Below are 17,011 nucleotides of genomic sequence, written 5' to 3'. Positions count from 1 at the left end.
GGGATAGGAGCCATCCTCTCACAACGCTCTAAGATTGACGGTCCAATTCACTCATGTGCCTTTTTCTCCAGGCATCTCTCTCCGGCTGAGCGGAACTACGATGCTGGGAACAGAGAGCTGTTGGCAGTTCACGAGGCACTTGCCGAGTGGAGGCATTGGTTAGAAGGAGCTAAACACCAGTTCCAGATCCTGACGGATCACAGCAACCTTCTCGCCATCCGCTCAGCCCGGAGATTGAACAACCGTTAGGCAAGATGGCAGCAGTTTTTTTCGCGCTTCGACTATATGCTGTCTTACAGACCTTGGTCGAAGAACCTGAAGGCGTATGCTCTTTCCAGAGTGCACATGGAGGAGACCACCAACCAGTCTGTGCCTGAACCCATCCTTCCTCCTGCTTGGATTATCGGGATGGTATCATGGAAAGTGGAGGACCTGGACACACGTGAGTTCATTGCCCCCTGTACCACTTGTGTCCGCAGCAAACCCTCACACCGACCTCCTGCTGGTCTCCTACGCCCTCTGCTGATTCCTGCTCGTCCTTGGTCTCACATTGCTGTGGACTTTGTTACGGGATTCCCAGAATCCCGAGGTAACATTACCGTACTAACCATCGTTGATCGCTTTTCCAAGGCAGCTCACTTCATTCCACTTTGTAAACTGCCTTCCTCCTCTGACACGGCTGATCTCCTCACCCTGCACGTCATCAAGCAGCATGGGATCCCGATGGATATCATTTCGGACCGGGGCCCTCAGTTTACCTCCAAGGTATGGAAGGCGTTCTGCAAGGGGGTCGAGGCCTCGGTCAGCCTCACTTCCGGATACCACCCGCAGAGCAACGGGCGGGCCGAACATAGCAACCAGAGTTTGGAGACCTTGCTCCGCTGTGTGGCACACCGCCAACCCACATCCTGGAGCAAGTTTATTCCTTGAGTGGAGTACTCTTACAATGCCATGAAGAGCACCGCCACTGGTATGTCCCCATTTGAGTGTTCTTTGGGATATCAACTCCCTATGTTTCCGCAGCAGGAACAGGAGATCGCGGTCCCCTCCACAAGGGCCCACATTAAGGAGTGTCAGAGGGTGTGGAGAGCAGCCTGGGCGGGACTGGAAAAAGCATCAGAGAGGATGTGCCGCAGCGCCAACAGACCCCGCATCCTGGCTCCTTTGTATCAGCCGGGACAACTGGTGATGTTGCTCGCCAAGAAGTTAGCCCCATGTTTTGTTGGTCCCTAGTGTTTTAGCAATAAATATATATTTATTAGGTCTGTCAAAAACAACAAGTTAATATTATAATATTTCTGTATAACATCATGCCAATAAAACTATTTGTGTCCTAATATTGGGGTCTTTTTAAAGTTTTCATTCATGGATTCATGCATTCATGGCTTAATTCATTCATTCATTCATTCATTCATGCATGCATGCATTCATTCACACAGTATCTTGTGACTTTCTGTTTTGCAGAACATGTTGGAGCTGCTGGAAGAACTTCCCAACGGTGCTGCAGGAGACAAAGTCAGAAGTTACATCTACCAGCTCATCAAGGCCATCAACTGGTGTCACAGGAATGACATCGTGCATAGAGGTTTGTTTGTTTACTTTGTTTGTTTGTTGTTCTTTCATCATCAACTGGTGTCACAGGAACGACATTGTGCATAGAGGTTTGTTTGTTTACTTTGTTTGTTTGTTTGTTGTTCTTTCATCATCAACTGGTGTCACAGGAATGACATCGTGCATAAAGGTTTGTTTGTTTATATGTTTGTTGTTCTTTTATCATCAACTGGTGTCACAGGAATGACATCGTGCATAGAGGTTTGTTTGTTTACTTTGTTTGTTTGTTGTTCTTTCATCATCAACTGGTGTCACAGGAATGACATCGTGCATAGAGGTTTGTTTGTTTACTTTGTTTGTTTGTTGTTCTTTTATCATCAACTGGTGTCACAGGAACGACATTGTGCATAGAGGTTTGTTTGTTTACTTTGTTTGTTTGTTTGTTGTTCTTTCATCATCAACTGGTGTCACAGGAATGACATCGTGCATAAAGGTTTGTTTGTTTATATGTTTGTTGTTCTTTTATCATCAACTGGTGTCACAGGAATGACATCGTGCATAGAGGTTTGTTTGTTTACTTTGTTTGTTTGTTGTTCTTTCATCATCAACTGGTGTCACAGGAACGACATCGTGCATAGAGGTTTGTTTGTTTACTTTGTTTGTTTGTTGTTCTTTCATCATCAACTGGTGTCACAGGAACGACATTGTGCATAGAGGTTTGTTTGTTTACTTTGTTTGTTTGTTTGTTGTTCTTTCATCATCAACTGGTGTCACAGGAACGACATCGTGCATAGAGGTTTGTTTGTTTACTTTGTTTGTTTGTTGTTCTTTCATCATCAACTGGTGTCACAGGAACGACATTGTGCATAGAGGTTTGTTTGTTTACTTTGTTTGTTTGTTTGTTGTTCTTTCATCATCAACTGGTGTCACAGGAATGACATCGTGCATAAAGGTTTGTTTGTTTATATGTTTGTTGTTCTTTTATCATCAACTGGTGTCACAGGAATGACATCGTGCATAGAGGTTTGTTTGTTTACTTTGTTTGTTTGTTGTTCTTTCATCATCAACTGGTGTCACAGGAACGACATCGTGCATAGAGGTTTGTTTGTTTACTTTGTTTGTTTGTTGTTCTTTCATCATCAACTGGTGTCACAGGAACGACATCGTGCATAGAGGTTTGTTTGTTTACTTTGTTTGTTTGTTGTTCTTTCATCATCAACTGGTGTCACAGGAATGACATTGTGCATAGAGGTTTGTTTGTTTACTTTGTTTGTTTGTTGTTCTTTCATCATCAACTGGTGTCACAGGAATGACATCGTGCATAGAGGTTTGTTTGTTTACTTTGTTTGTTTGTTGTTCTTTCATCATCAACTGGTGTCACAGGAATGACATCGTGCATAGAGGTTTGTTTGTTTGTTTACTTTGTTTGTTTGTTGTTCTTTCATCATCAACTGGTGTCACAGGAACGACATCGTGTATAGAGGTTTGTTTGTTTACTTTGTTTGTTTGTTGTTCTTTCATCATCAACTGGTGTCACAGGAACGACATCGTGCATAGAGGTTTGTTTGTTTACTTTGTTTGTTTGTTGTTCTTTCATCATCAACTGGTGTCACAGGAACGACATCGTGCATAGAGGTTTGTTTGTTTACTTTGTTTGTTTGTTGTTCTTTCATCATCAACTGGTGTCACAGGAACGACATCGTGCATAGAGGTTTGTTTGTTTACTTTGTTTGTTTGTTGTTCTTTCATCATCAACTGGTGTCACAGGAATGACATCGTGCATAGAGGTTTGTTTGTTTACTTTGTTTGTTTGTTGTTCTTTTATCATCAACTGGTGTCACAGGAACGACATCGTGCATAGAGGTTTGTTTGTTTACTTTGTTTGTTTGTTGTTCTTTCATCATCAACTGGTGTCACAGGAATGACATCGTGCGTAGAGGTTTGTTTGTTTACTTTGTTTGTTTGTTGTTCTTTCATCATCAACTGGTGTCACAGGAATGACATCGTGCATAGAGGTTTGTTTGTTTACTTTGTTTGTTTGTTGTTCTTTCATCATCAACTGGTGTCACAGGAATGACATCGTGCGTAGAGGTTTGTTTGTTTACTTTGTTTGTTTGTTGTTCTTTCATCATCAACTGGTGTCACAGGAACGACATCGTGCATAGAGGTTTGTTTGTTTACTTTGTTTGTTTGTTGTTCTTTCATCATCAACTGGTGTCACAGGAACGACATCGTGCATAGAGGCTTGTTTGTTTACTTTGTTTGTTTGTTTGTTCTTTCATCATCAACTGGTGTCACAGGAACGACATCGTGCATAGAGGTTTGTTTGTTTACTTTGTTTGTTTGTTGTTCTTTCATCATCAACTGGTGTCACAGGAACGACATCGTGCATAAAGGTTTGTTTGTTTATATGTTTGTTGTTCTTTTATCATCAACTGGTGTCACAGGAACGACATTGTGCATAGAGGTTTGTTTGTTTACTTTGTTTGTTTGTTGTTCTTTCATCATCAACTGGTGTCACAGGAACTACATCGTGCATAGAGGTTTGTTTGTTTACTTTGTTTGTTTGTTTGTTGTTCTTTCATCATCAACTGGTGTCACAGGAATGACATCGTGCATAAAGGTTTGTTTGTTTATATGTTTGTTGTTCTTTCATCATCAACTGGTGTCACAGGAATGACATCGTGCATAGAGGTTTGTTTGTTTACTTTGTTTGTTGTTCTTTCATCATCAACTGGTGTCACAGGAACGTCATCATGCATAGAGGTTTGTTTGTTTACTTTGTTTGTTTGTTGTTCTTTCATCATCAACTGGTGTCACAGGAATGACATCGTGCATAGAGGTTTGTTTGTTTACTTTGTTTGTTTGTTGTTCTTTCATCATCAACTGGTGTCACAGGAATGACATCATGCATAGAGGTTTGTTTGTTTACTTTGTTTGTTTGTTTGTTGTTCTTCCATCATCAACTGGTGTCACAGGAATGACATCGTGCATAGAGGTTTGTTTGTTTACTTTGTTTGTTTGTTGTTCTTTCATCATCAACTGGTGTCACAGGAATGACATCGTGCATAGAGGTTTGTTTGTTTACTTTGTTTGTTTGTTTGTTGTTCTTTCATCATCAACTGGTGTCACAGGAATGACATCGTGCATAGAGGTTTGTTTGTTTACTTTGTTTGTTTGTCGTTATTTCATCATCAACTGGTGTCACAGGAACGACATCGTGCATAGAGGTTTGTTTGTTTACTTTGTTTGTTTGTCGTTCTTTCATCATCAACTGGTGTCACAGGAACGACATCGTGCATAGAGGTTTGTTTGTTTACTTTGTTTGTCTGTTGTTCTTTCATCATCAACTGGTGTCACAGGAATGACATCGTGCATAGAGGTTTGTTTGTTTACTTTGTTTGTTTGTTGTTCTTTTATCATCAACTGGTGTCACAGGAACGACATCGTGCATAGAGGTTTGTTTGTTTACTTTGTTTGTTGTTCTTTCATCATCAACTGGTGTCACAGGAACGACATCGTGCATAGAGGTTTGTTTGTTTACTTTGTTTGTTTGTTGTTCTTTCATCATCAACTGGTGTCACAGGAATGACATCGTGCATAGAGGTTTGTTTGTTTACTTTGTTTGTTTGTTGTTCTTTCATCATCAACTGGTGTCACAGGAATGACATCGTGCATAGAGGTTTGTTTGTTTACTTTGTTTGTTTGTTTGTTGTTCTTTCATCATCAACTGGTGTCACAGGAATGACATCGTGCATAGAGGTTTGTTTGTTTACTTTGTTTGTTTGTTGTTCTTTCATCATCAACTGCTGTCACAGGAATGACCTCGTGCATAGAGGTTTGTTTGTTTACTTTGTTTGTTTGTTGTTCTTTCATCATCAACTGGTGTCACAGGAACGACATCGTGCATAGAGGTTTGTTTGTTTACTTTGTTTGTTTGTTGTTCTTTCATCATCAACTGGTGTCACAGGAACGACATCGTGCATAGAGGTTTGTTTGTTTACTTTGTTTGTTTGTTGTTCTTTCATCATCAACTGGTGTCACAGGAACGACATCGTGCATAGAGGTTTGTTTGTTTACTTTGTTTGTTTGTTGTTCTTTCATCATCAACTGGTGTCACAGGAACGACATCGTGCATAGAGGTTTGTTTGTTTACTTTGTTTGTTTGTTGTTCTTTCATCATCAACTGGTGTCACAGGAATGACATCGTGCATAGAGGTTTGTTTGTTTACTTTGTTTGTTTGTTGTTCTTTCATCATCAACTGGTGTCACAGGAACGACATCGTGCATAGAGGTTTGTTTGTTTACTTTGTTTGTTTGTTGTTCTTTCATCATCAACTGGTGTCACAGGAACGACATCGTGCATAGAGGTTTGTTTGTTTACTTTGTTTGTTTGTTGTTCTTTCATCATCAACTGGTGTCACAGGAACGACATCGTGCATAGAGGTTTGTTTGTTTACTTTGTTTGTTTGTTGTTCTTTCATCATCAACTGGTGTCACAGGAATGACATCGTGCGTAGAGGTTTGTTTGTTTACTTTGTTTGTTTGTTGTTCTTTCATCATCAACTGGTGTCACAGGAATGACATCGTGCATAGAGGTTTGTTTGTTTACTTTGTTTGTTTGTTTGTTCTTTCATCATCAACTGGTGTCACAGGAATGACATCGTGCATAGAGGTTTGTTTGTTTACTTTGTTTGTTTGTTGTTCTTTTATCATCAACTGGTGTCACAGGAACGACATCGTGCATAGAGGTTTGTTTGTTTACTTTGTTTGTTTGTTGTTCTTTCATCATCAACTGGTGTCACAGGAATGACATCGTGCATAGAGGTTTGTTTGTTTACTTTGTTTGTTTGTTGTTCTTTCATCATCAACTGGTGTCACAGGAACGACATCGTGCATAGAGGTTTGTTTGTTTACTTTGTTTGTTTGTTGTTCTTTCATCATCAACTGGTGTCACAGGAATGACATCGTGCATAGAGGTTTGTTTGTTTACTTTGTTTGTTTGTTGTTCTTTCATCATCAACTGGTGTCACAGGAATGACATCGTGCATAGAGGTTTGTTTGTTTACTTTGTTTGTTTGTTGTTCTTTCATCATCAACTGGTGTCACAGGAATGACATCGTGCATAGAGGTTTGTTTGTTTACTTTGTTTGTTTGTTGTTCTTTCATCATCAACTGGTGTCACAGGAATGACATCGTGCATAGAGGTTTGTTTGTTTACTTTGTTTGTTTGTTTGTTGTTCTTTCATCATCAACTGGTGTCACAGGAATGACCTCGTGCATAGAGGTTTGTTTGTTTACTTTGTTTGTTTGTTGTTCTTTCATCATCAACTGGTGTCACAGGAATGACCTCGTGCATAGAGGTTTGTTTGTTTACTTTGTTTGTTTGTTGTTCTTTCATCATCAACTGGTGTCACAGGAACGAAATCGTGCATAGAGGTTTGTTTGTTTACTTTGTTTGTTTGTTGTTCTTTCATCATCAACTGGTGTCACAGGAACGACATCGTGCATAGAGGTTTGTTTGTTTACTTTGTTTGTTTCTTGTTCTTTCATCATCAACTGGTGTCACAGGAATGACATCGTGCATAGAGGTTTGTTTGTTTACTTTGTTTGTTTGTTGTTCTTTCATCATCAACTGGTGTCACAGGAACGACATCGTGCATAGAGGTTTGTTTGTTTACTTTGTTTGTTTGTTGTTCTTTCATCATCAACTGGTGTCACAGGAACGACATCGTGCATAGAGGTTTGTTTGTTTACTTTGTTTGTTTGTTGTTCTTTCATCATCAACTGGTGTCACAGGAACGACATCGTGCATAGAGGTTTGTTTGTTTACTTTGTTTGTTTGTTGTTCTTTCATCATCAACTGGTGTCACAGGAATGACATCGTGCATAGAGGTTTGTTTGTTTATATGTTTGTTTGTTGTTCTTTCATCATCAACTGGTGTCACAGGAACGACATCGTGCATAAATGTTTGTTTGTTTATATGTTTGTTGTTCTTTTATCATCAACTGGTGAGCAGTGCAGTAGTCACTGGGGTAGGCTCCAGCAGCGTGTGTGAAGTACAGACATTGATCCTCCAGGACTACTCTGACTGAGTTGAGATCCTCTCACACTGTTGGCAAACTCAAGGCCTGTAGGCCACATCTGGCCCGCCAACTCATTAGAGCTGGCCCAAAACATCGTTTCAAGTGGCCCGCCACAATATTTTATGTGGCCCGCCACATCATTTATGGTAGCCTGACACACCATTTTAGACGGTTTGCCACATCATTAAGTGTGGCCTGACAGATAATTTTATATGGCCTGCCACAATATTTTATGTGGCCTGACACACCATTTTAGGTGGCTCACTACATCATTAAGGGTGGCCTGGCACATCATTTTATGTGGCTCGTCACAATATTTTATGTGCCCCAACACATTATTTTAAGTGGCCTGACGCATTATTTTATTTCACCTGCCAAATTATTTTATGTGGCCCGTATGAATATAAATTAATGTTTGGTATATACATATATATATATATATATATATATATATATATATATATATATATATATATATATATATACATATATATATATACATATATATATATATATATATATATATATATATATATATATATATATATATATATATATATATATATATACACAGGTAAAAGCCAGTAAATTAGAATATTTTGAAAAACTTGATTTATTTCAGTAATTGCATTCAAAAGGTGTAACTTGTACATTATATTTATTCATTGCACACAGACTGATGCATTCAAATGTTTATTTCATTGAATTTTGATGATTTGAAGTGGCAACAAATGAAAATCCAAAATTCCGTGTGTCACAAAATTAGAATATTACTTAAGGCTAATACAAAAAAGGGATTTTTAGAAATGTTGGCCAACTGAAAAGTATGAAAATGAAAAATATGAGCATGTACAATACTCAATACTTGGTTGGAGCTCCTTTTGCCTCAATTACTGCGTTAATGCGGCGTGGCATGGAGTCCATGAGTTTCTGGCACTGCTCAGGTGTTATGAGAGCCCAGGTTGCTCTGATAGTGGCCTTCAACTCTTCTGCGTTTTTGGGTCTGGCATTCTGCATCTTCCTTTTCACAATACCCCACAGATTTTCTATGGGGCTAAGGTCAGGGGAGTTGGCGGGCCAATTTAGAACAGAAATACCATGGTCCGTAAACCAGGCATGGGTAGATTTTGCGCTGTGTGCAGGCGCCAAGTCCTGTTGGAACTTGAAATCTCCATCTCCATAGAGCAGGTCAGCAGTAGGAAGCATGAAGTGCTCTAAAACCTGCTGGTAGACGGCTGCGTTGACCCTGGATCTCAGGAAACAGAGTGGACCGACACCGGCAGATGACATGGCACCCCAAACCATCACTGATGGTGGAAACTTTACACTAGACTTCAGGCAACGTGGATCCTGTGCCTCTCCTGTCTTCCTCCAGACTCTGGGACCTCGATTTCCAAAGGAAATGCAACATTTGCATGGTTGGGTGATGGTTTGGGGTGCCATGTCATCTGCTGGTGTCGGTCCACTCTGTTTCCTGAGATCCAGGGTCAACGCAGCCGTCTACCAGCAAGTTTTAGAGCACTTCATGCTTCCTGCTGCTGACCTGCTCTATGGAGATGGAGATTTCAAGTTCCAACAGGACTTGGCGCCTGCACACAGCGCAAAATCTACCCGTGCCTGGTTTACGGACCATGGTATTTCTGTTCTAAATTGGCCCGCCAACTCCCCTGACCTTAGCCCCATAGAAAATCTGTGGGGTATTGTGAAAAGGAAGATGCAGAATGCCAGACCCAAAAACGCAGAAGAGTTGAAGGCCACTATCAGAGCAACCTGGGCTCTCATAACACCTGAGCAGTGCCAGAAACTCATCGACTCCATGCCACGCCGCATTAACGCAGTAATTGAGGCAAAAGGAGCTCCAACCAAGTATTGAGTATTGTACATGCTCATATTTTCCATTTTCATACTTTTCAGTTGGCCAACATTTCTAAGAATCCCTTTTTTGTATTAGCCTTAAGTAATATTCTAATTTTGTGACACACGGAATTTTGGGTTTTCATTTGTTGCCACTTCAAATCATCAAAATTAAATGAAATAAACATTTGAATGCATCAGTCTGTGTGCAATGAATAAATATAATGTACAAGTTACACCTTTTGAATGCAATTACTGAAATAAATCAAGTTTTTCAAAATATTCTAATTTACTGGCTTTTACCTGTATATATATATATATATATATATATATATATATATATATATATATATATATATATGGTATTCTCTCCATGAGCTTCAAGAGGTAGTCACCTGCAATGGTTTTCACTTCAGAGGTGTGCTTGAAGCTCATGGAGAGAATGCCAAGAGTGAGCAAAGGGTGGCTATTTTGAAGAAACTAGAATATAAAAGATGTTTTCAGTTATTTACATAAGTCCACATGTGTTCACTCATAGTTGTGACGTGATGTTTGTGTTGCAGACATCAAACCAGAGAACCTGCTCATCAGTTCTGAGGATGTTCTCAAGCTTTGTGACTTTGGTAAGTCTTTCCTCTTGAACTTCTTTTTTACACACAATAAAAAGTACCATATATTAAAAACTCTTCTTTGTCGGTAATACAGTAAACATTAAAAACTGTTTTCTGTGTCTTTAGACTTTTGCCACCTGATAATAAGTAGTGTACATTAAAAGCATTCTTTGTTGGTCACATGGTCATACAGTATACAATATACACTTTCACCAAATAGTAATAATAGAAATTCAGTAGAATATGAAATTGCAGCTGAGATAGGCTCCAGCACCCCCCGCGACCCCGAAGGGGACAAGCGGTAGAAAATGACAAGTTATATGACTCTGAAGTCTACAGTAGCAAAATTGGCTAATAAAGTTAGCATAAACCAAAAACTGGCAGCTAAGTTGCCAGAATAAAAAAATAACTTGTACAGTTTTACCATGAACAATATAATGTAAAAATAAAATAAAACAAACACTATATTTTACAGTAAAACAATCAATTCAATCAATCAATCAATTCCTTTATTGTCACTGTCATAATAACACTTAAGTCATACATGTCAACGTTGTAAATGTCAAGTTTTTACTGTAAAATGGACAGTCTACTTAAAACAATGTATATCATTAATAATGAAATCAAATTCCTCCATTATTGGCTGTGATGTGATGTGATGTGGTGTGGTGTGGTGTGGTGTGGTGTGGTGTGGTGTGGTGTGGTGTGGTGTGATGTGGTGTGGTGTGGTGTGGTGTGGTGTGATGTGATGTGATGTGATGTGATGTGATGTGATGTGATGTGATGTGATGTGATGTGATGTGATGTGATGTGATGTGATGTGATGTGGCCCTCAATGAAAACCAGGTCGACATCCATGCTCGAAGGTGCAGCGTTGTCGCCCTCTACTGGTCACATGTAGTACTACGTGCATTCAACGAGCCTCGCTCAGACAAATAACAACAACTCCACCACGAACACGCAATCCATCACGAAGTCGGCAATTTCAATTGAAAACAAACTCAATATATTTATGCACAAAATCTACTCTAAAGTTTTGTGATGAAGCTTCCACGTGTGGATTTCTACCTGTTGTTGTTGTTGTTGTTGTTGTTATTATGTATACAGGGGGAGTAGTGACGGCACAGTTCCACAAGGGGGTGATGTTGCTCTGTGTTTTATTATATATATATATATATATACACAATATATATAATAATACACAATACTAAATATATATAAACTAGGCTACAGAATGGAGTGTGACCAAAATCCAAAACAATGTATATAATTAATAATGAAATCAAATTCCTCCATTATTGGCTGTGATGTGATGTGGCCCTCAATGAAAACCAGGTCGACATCCATGCTGGAAGGTGCAGCGTTGTCGCCCTCTACTGGTCACATGTAGTACTACGTGCATTCAACGAGCCTCGCTCAGACAAATAACAACAACTCCACCACGAACACGCAATCCATCACGAAGTCGGCAATTTCAATTGAAAACAAACTCAATATATTTATGCACAAAATCTACTCTAAAGTTTTGTGATGAAGCTTCCACGTGTGGATTTCTACCTGTTGTTGTTGTTGTTATTATGTATACAGGGGGAGTAGTGACGGCACAGTTCCACAAGGGGGTGATGTTGCTCTGTGTTTTATTATATATATATATATATATATATATATATACAATATATATAATAATACACAATACTAAATATATATAAACTAGGCTACAGAATGGAGTGTGACCAAAATCCAAAACAATGTATATAATTAATAATGAAATCAAATTCCTCCATTATTGGCTGTGATGTGATGTGGCCCTCAATGAAAACCAGGTCGACATCCATGCTCTAAGGTGCAGCGTTGTCGCCCTCTACTGGTCACATGTAGTACTACGTGCATTCAACGAGCCTCGCTCAGACAAATAACAACAACTCCACCACGAACACGCAATCCATCACGAAGTCGGCAATTTCAATTGAAAACAAACTGAATATATTTATGCACAAAATCTACTCTAAAGTTTTGTGATGAAGCTTCCACGTGTGGATTTCTACCTCTTGTTGTTGTTGTTGTTGTTATTATGTATACAGGGGGAGTAGTGACGGCACAGTTCCACAAGGGGGTGATGTTGCTCTGTGTTTTATAATATATATATATATATATATATATATATATATATATATATATATATATATATATATATATATATATATATATATATATATATATATATATATATATATACACAATATATATAATAATACACAATACTAAATATATATAAACTAGGCTACAGAATGGAGTGTGACCAAAATCCAAAACAATGTATATAATTAATAATGAAATCAAATTCCTCCATTATTGGCTGTGATGTGATGTGGCCCTCAATGAAAACCAGGTCGACATCCATGCTCGAAGGTGCAGCGTTGTCGCCCTCTACTGGTCACATGTAGTACTACGTGCATTCAACGAGCCTCGCTCAGACAAATAACAACAACTCCACCACGAACACGCAATCCATCACGAAGTCGGCAATTTCAATTGAAAACAAACTCAATATATTTACGCACAAAATCTACTCTAAAGTTTTGTGATGAAGCTTCCACGTGTGGATTTCTACCTGTTGTTGTTGTTGTTGTTGTTATTATGTATACAGGGGGAGTAGTGACGGCACAGTTCCACAAGGGGGTGATGTTGTTCTGTGTTTTATTATATATATATATATATATATATACACAATATATATAATAATACACAATACTAAATATATATAAACTAGGCTACAGAATGGAGTGTGACCAAAATCCAAAACAATGTATATAATTAATAATGAAATCAAATTCCTCCATTATTGGCTGTGATGTGATGTGGCCTTCAATGAAAAGCAGGTCGACATCCATGCTCGAAGGTGCAGCGTTGTCGCCCTCTACTGGTCACATGTAGTACTACGTGCATTCAACGAGCCTCGCTCAGACAAATAACAACAACTCCACCACGAACACGCAATCCATCACGAAGTCGGCAATTTCAATTGAAAACAAACTCAATATATTTACGCACAAAATCTACTCTAAAGTTTTGTGATGAAGCTTCCACGTGTGGATTTCTACCTGTTGTTGTTGTTGTTGTTGTTATTATGTATACAGGGGGAGTAGTGACGGCACAGTTCCACAAGGGGGTGATGTTGCTCTGTGTTTTATTATTATATATATATGTATATATATATACACAATATATATAATAATACACAATACTAAATATATATAAACTAGGCTACAGAATGGAGTGTGACCAAAATTCAAAACAATGTATATAATTAATAATGAAATCAAATTCCTCCATTATTGGCTGTGATGTGATGTGGCCCTCAATGAAAACCAGGTCGACATCCATGCTCGAAGGTGCAGCGTTGTCGCCCTCTACTGGTCACATGTAGTACTACGTGCATTCAACGAGCCTCGCTCAGACAAATAACAACAACTCCACCACGAACACGCAATCCATCACGAAGTCGGCAATTTCAATTGAAAACAAACTCAATATATTTATGCACAAAATCTACTCTAAAGTTTTGTGATGACGCTTCCACGTGTGGATTTCTACCTCTTGTTGTTGTTGTTGTTGTTGTTATGTATACAGGGGGAGTAGTGACGGCACAGTTCCACAAGGGGGTGATGTTGCTCTGTGTTTTATTATATATATATATATACACAATATATATAATAATACACAATACTAAATATATATAAACTAGGCTACAGAATGGAGTGTGACCAAAATCCAAAACAATGTATATAATTAATAATGAAATCAAATTCCTCCATTATTGGCTGTGATGTGATGTGGCCCTCAATGAAAACCAGGTCGACATCCATGCTCGAAGGTGCAGCGTTGTCGCCCTCTACTGGTCACATGTAGTACTACGTGCATTCAACGAGCCTCGCTCAGACAAATAACAACAACTCCACCACGAACACGCAATCCATCACGAAGTCGGCAATTTCAATTGAAAACAAACTCAATATCTTTATGCACAAAATCTACTCTAAAGTTTTGTGATGAAGCTTCCACGTGTGGATTTCTACCTGTTGTTGTTGTTGTTGTTGTTATTATGTATACAGGGGGAGTAGTGACGGCACAGTTCCACAAGGGGGTGATGTTGCTCTGTGTTTTATTATATATATATATACACAATATATATACACAATATATATAATAATACACAATACTAAATATATATAAACTAGGCTACAGAATGGAGTGTGACCAAAATCCAAAACAATGTATATAATTAATAATGAAATCAAATTCCTCCATTATTGGCTGTGATGTGATGTGGCCCTCAATGAAAACCAGGTCGACATCCATGCTCGAAGGTGCAGCGTTGTCGCCCTCTACTGGTCACATGTAGTACTACGTGCATTCAATGAGCCTCGCTCAGACAAATAACAACAACTCCACCACGAACACGCAATCCATCACGAAGTCGGCAATTTCAATTGAAAACAAACTCAATATATTTATGCACAAAATCTACTCTAAAGTTTTGTGATGAAGCTTCCACGTGTGGATTTCTACCTGTTGTTGTTGTTGTTGTTGTTGTTGTTATTATGTATACAGGGGGAGTAGTGACGGCACAGTTCCACAAGGGGGTGATGTTGCTCTGTGTTTTATTATATATATATATACACACAATATATATAATAATACACAATACTAAATATATATAAACTAGGCTACAGAATGGAGTGTGACCAAAATCCAAAACAATGTATATAATTAATAATGAAATCAAATTCCTCCATTATTGGCTGTGATGTGATGTGGCCCTCAATGAAAAGCAGGTCGACATCCGTGCTCGAAGGTGCAGCGTTGTCGCCCTCTACTGGTCACATGTAGTACTACGTACATTCAACGAGCCTCGCTCAGACAAATAACAACAACTCGACCACGAACACGCAATCCATCACGAAGTCGGCAATTTCAATTGAAAACAAACTCAATATATTTATGCACAAAATCTACTCTAAAGTTTTGTGATGAAGATTCCACGTGTGGATTTCTACCTCTTGTTGTTGTTGTTGTTGTTGTTATTATGTATACAGGGGGAGTAGTGACGGCACAGTTCCACAAGGGGGTGATGTTGCTCTGTGTTTTATTATATATATATATATATATATATATATATATATACACAATATATATAATAATACACAATACTAAATATATATAAACTAGGCTACAGAATGGAGTGTGACCAAAATCCAAAACAATGTATATCATTAATAATGAAATCAAATTCCTCCATTATTGGCTGTGATGTGATGTGGCCCTCAATGAAAACCAGGTCGACATCCATGCTCGAAGGTGCAGCGTTGTCGCCCTCTGATTGATTGATTGATTGAAACTTTTATTAGTAGATTGCACAGTACAGTACATATTCCGTACAATTGACCACTAACTGGTAACACCACAATAAGTTTTTACACTTGTTTAGGTCGGGGTCCACGTAAATCAATTCATGGAAGCTTCCACGTGTGGATTTCTACCTGATGTTGTTGTTGATATTATGTATACAGGGGGAGTAGTGACGGCATAGTTCCACAAGGGGGGATGTTGCTTTATGTTTTATTATATATATATATATATATATATATATATATATATTAGAGATGCGCGGATAGGCAATTATTTCATCCGCAACCGCATCAGAAAGTCGTCAACCATCTGCCATCCACCCGTTTCTAACATTTGATCAGAACCGCACCCGCCCGTTGTTATATATCTAATATAGACGATGCAAGGCATTAGTGAGGTTATAAAGCTTTTGCCTGTTAAAGAAAGAAGACTGATCCAATGCAGCACAGACATTCGCGTGCCACGCTGTCACCGCCCAGACGCACACCAGTGCGCAATCATATGGGAGCCGCGCTGAGCGCACCTCCAAGCGCGTCTCGCTGCCGGCGACGGCCGGGTATGGGCCCGACGCTCCAGCGCCATCCATTTTCAGGGCTAGTTGATTCGGCAGGTGGGTTGTTACACACTCCTTAGCGGGTTCCGACTTCCATGGCCACCGTCCTGCTGTCTATATCAACCAGGGTGAGCCCCACCCCTTTCGTGAGCGCACTGCGCGCGGAGTGACCCCTGTTACGAGCCCCCGGCCACGGGGGTGGCGGGCAGGCAAGCTGCCTACCTGCTGCGCGTGACGCCGGCCGCGGCGAAGGCGGACGAGGCGGGGTGTCGGTGCGGTGGGCGCGGTGGTGACCCTGGACGTGCGTCGGGCCCTTCTCGCGGATCGCCTCAGCTACGGCTCCCGGTGGGGCCCTCTCGGGGGAAGGGGCCTCGGTCCCGGACCCCGGCGAGGCGTCCCTTCTCCGCTCCGTAAAAGTGTCCATCTCTTTTCTTTTCTATTTCTTCTGTTGTGGCATATGCTGCAGGTGCCTGCTCGTTTTTCATATGTGGGTAACAACATTTAACTATGTATATATATTTACCAATTGGTTTAACTGCCACCCGCCTGAATCTATTTAAAATCTAATTTTTTTTTATTTCAACCGCCCGACCCGACCCGACCCTACCCGCGGATAAAATCTTTTTTTTTTTTTTTTTCATCCGCCCGATCCGCGGATAATCCGCGGACTCCGCGGTTGTGCCCGCAAACCGCGCATCTCTAATATATATATATATACACAATATATATAATAATACAGAATACTAAATATATATATAAACTAGGCTCGAGTATGGAGTGTGACCAAAATCCAAGAGTGTGTGGTGTTAGACTCGGTGTGGGTAATTACTTGAGTGTTGACTCAAGAGGAGGAACAAGGCATGAAGGCAGTCGTGGGGCAGGCAGATGGTCAGGGCGAATGGCGAGGCGTAGGAGGTCCGTGTCCAGGCGGGGGTCGAGGATCGAA

The 17,011-nt window shown here is 39.7% G+C and overlaps 1 protein-coding gene across 8 annotated transcripts in view; it reads left to right on the top strand.

Annotated features, from left to right (window-relative positions):
- The window catches only part of cdkl5 (cyclin dependent kinase like 5), a 77,067-nt gene that overhangs the window by 20,462 nt on the left and 39,594 nt on the right, over positions 1 to 17,011 (top strand). For all 8 annotated transcript variants that reach the window (XM_061974633.1, XM_061974636.1, XM_061974635.1 and 5 more), the window contains 2 exons: positions 1,465 to 1,585; positions 10,056 to 10,115. In XM_061974633.1, coding sequence (XP_061830617.1) covers positions 1,465 to 1,585; positions 10,056 to 10,115 — 181 coding nt within the window. The remainder of the gene's footprint in view (positions 1 to 1,464; positions 1,586 to 10,055; positions 10,116 to 17,011) is intronic.

This window comes from Nerophis lumbriciformis, linkage group LG15 (genome assembly GCF_033978685.3).
Source record: "Nerophis lumbriciformis linkage group LG15, RoL_Nlum_v2.1, whole genome shotgun sequence".
NCBI classification, from domain to species: domain Eukaryota; kingdom Metazoa; phylum Chordata; class Actinopteri; order Syngnathiformes; family Syngnathidae; genus Nerophis; species Nerophis lumbriciformis.
This window is presented reverse-complemented; position numbering and strand designations above follow the sequence as displayed.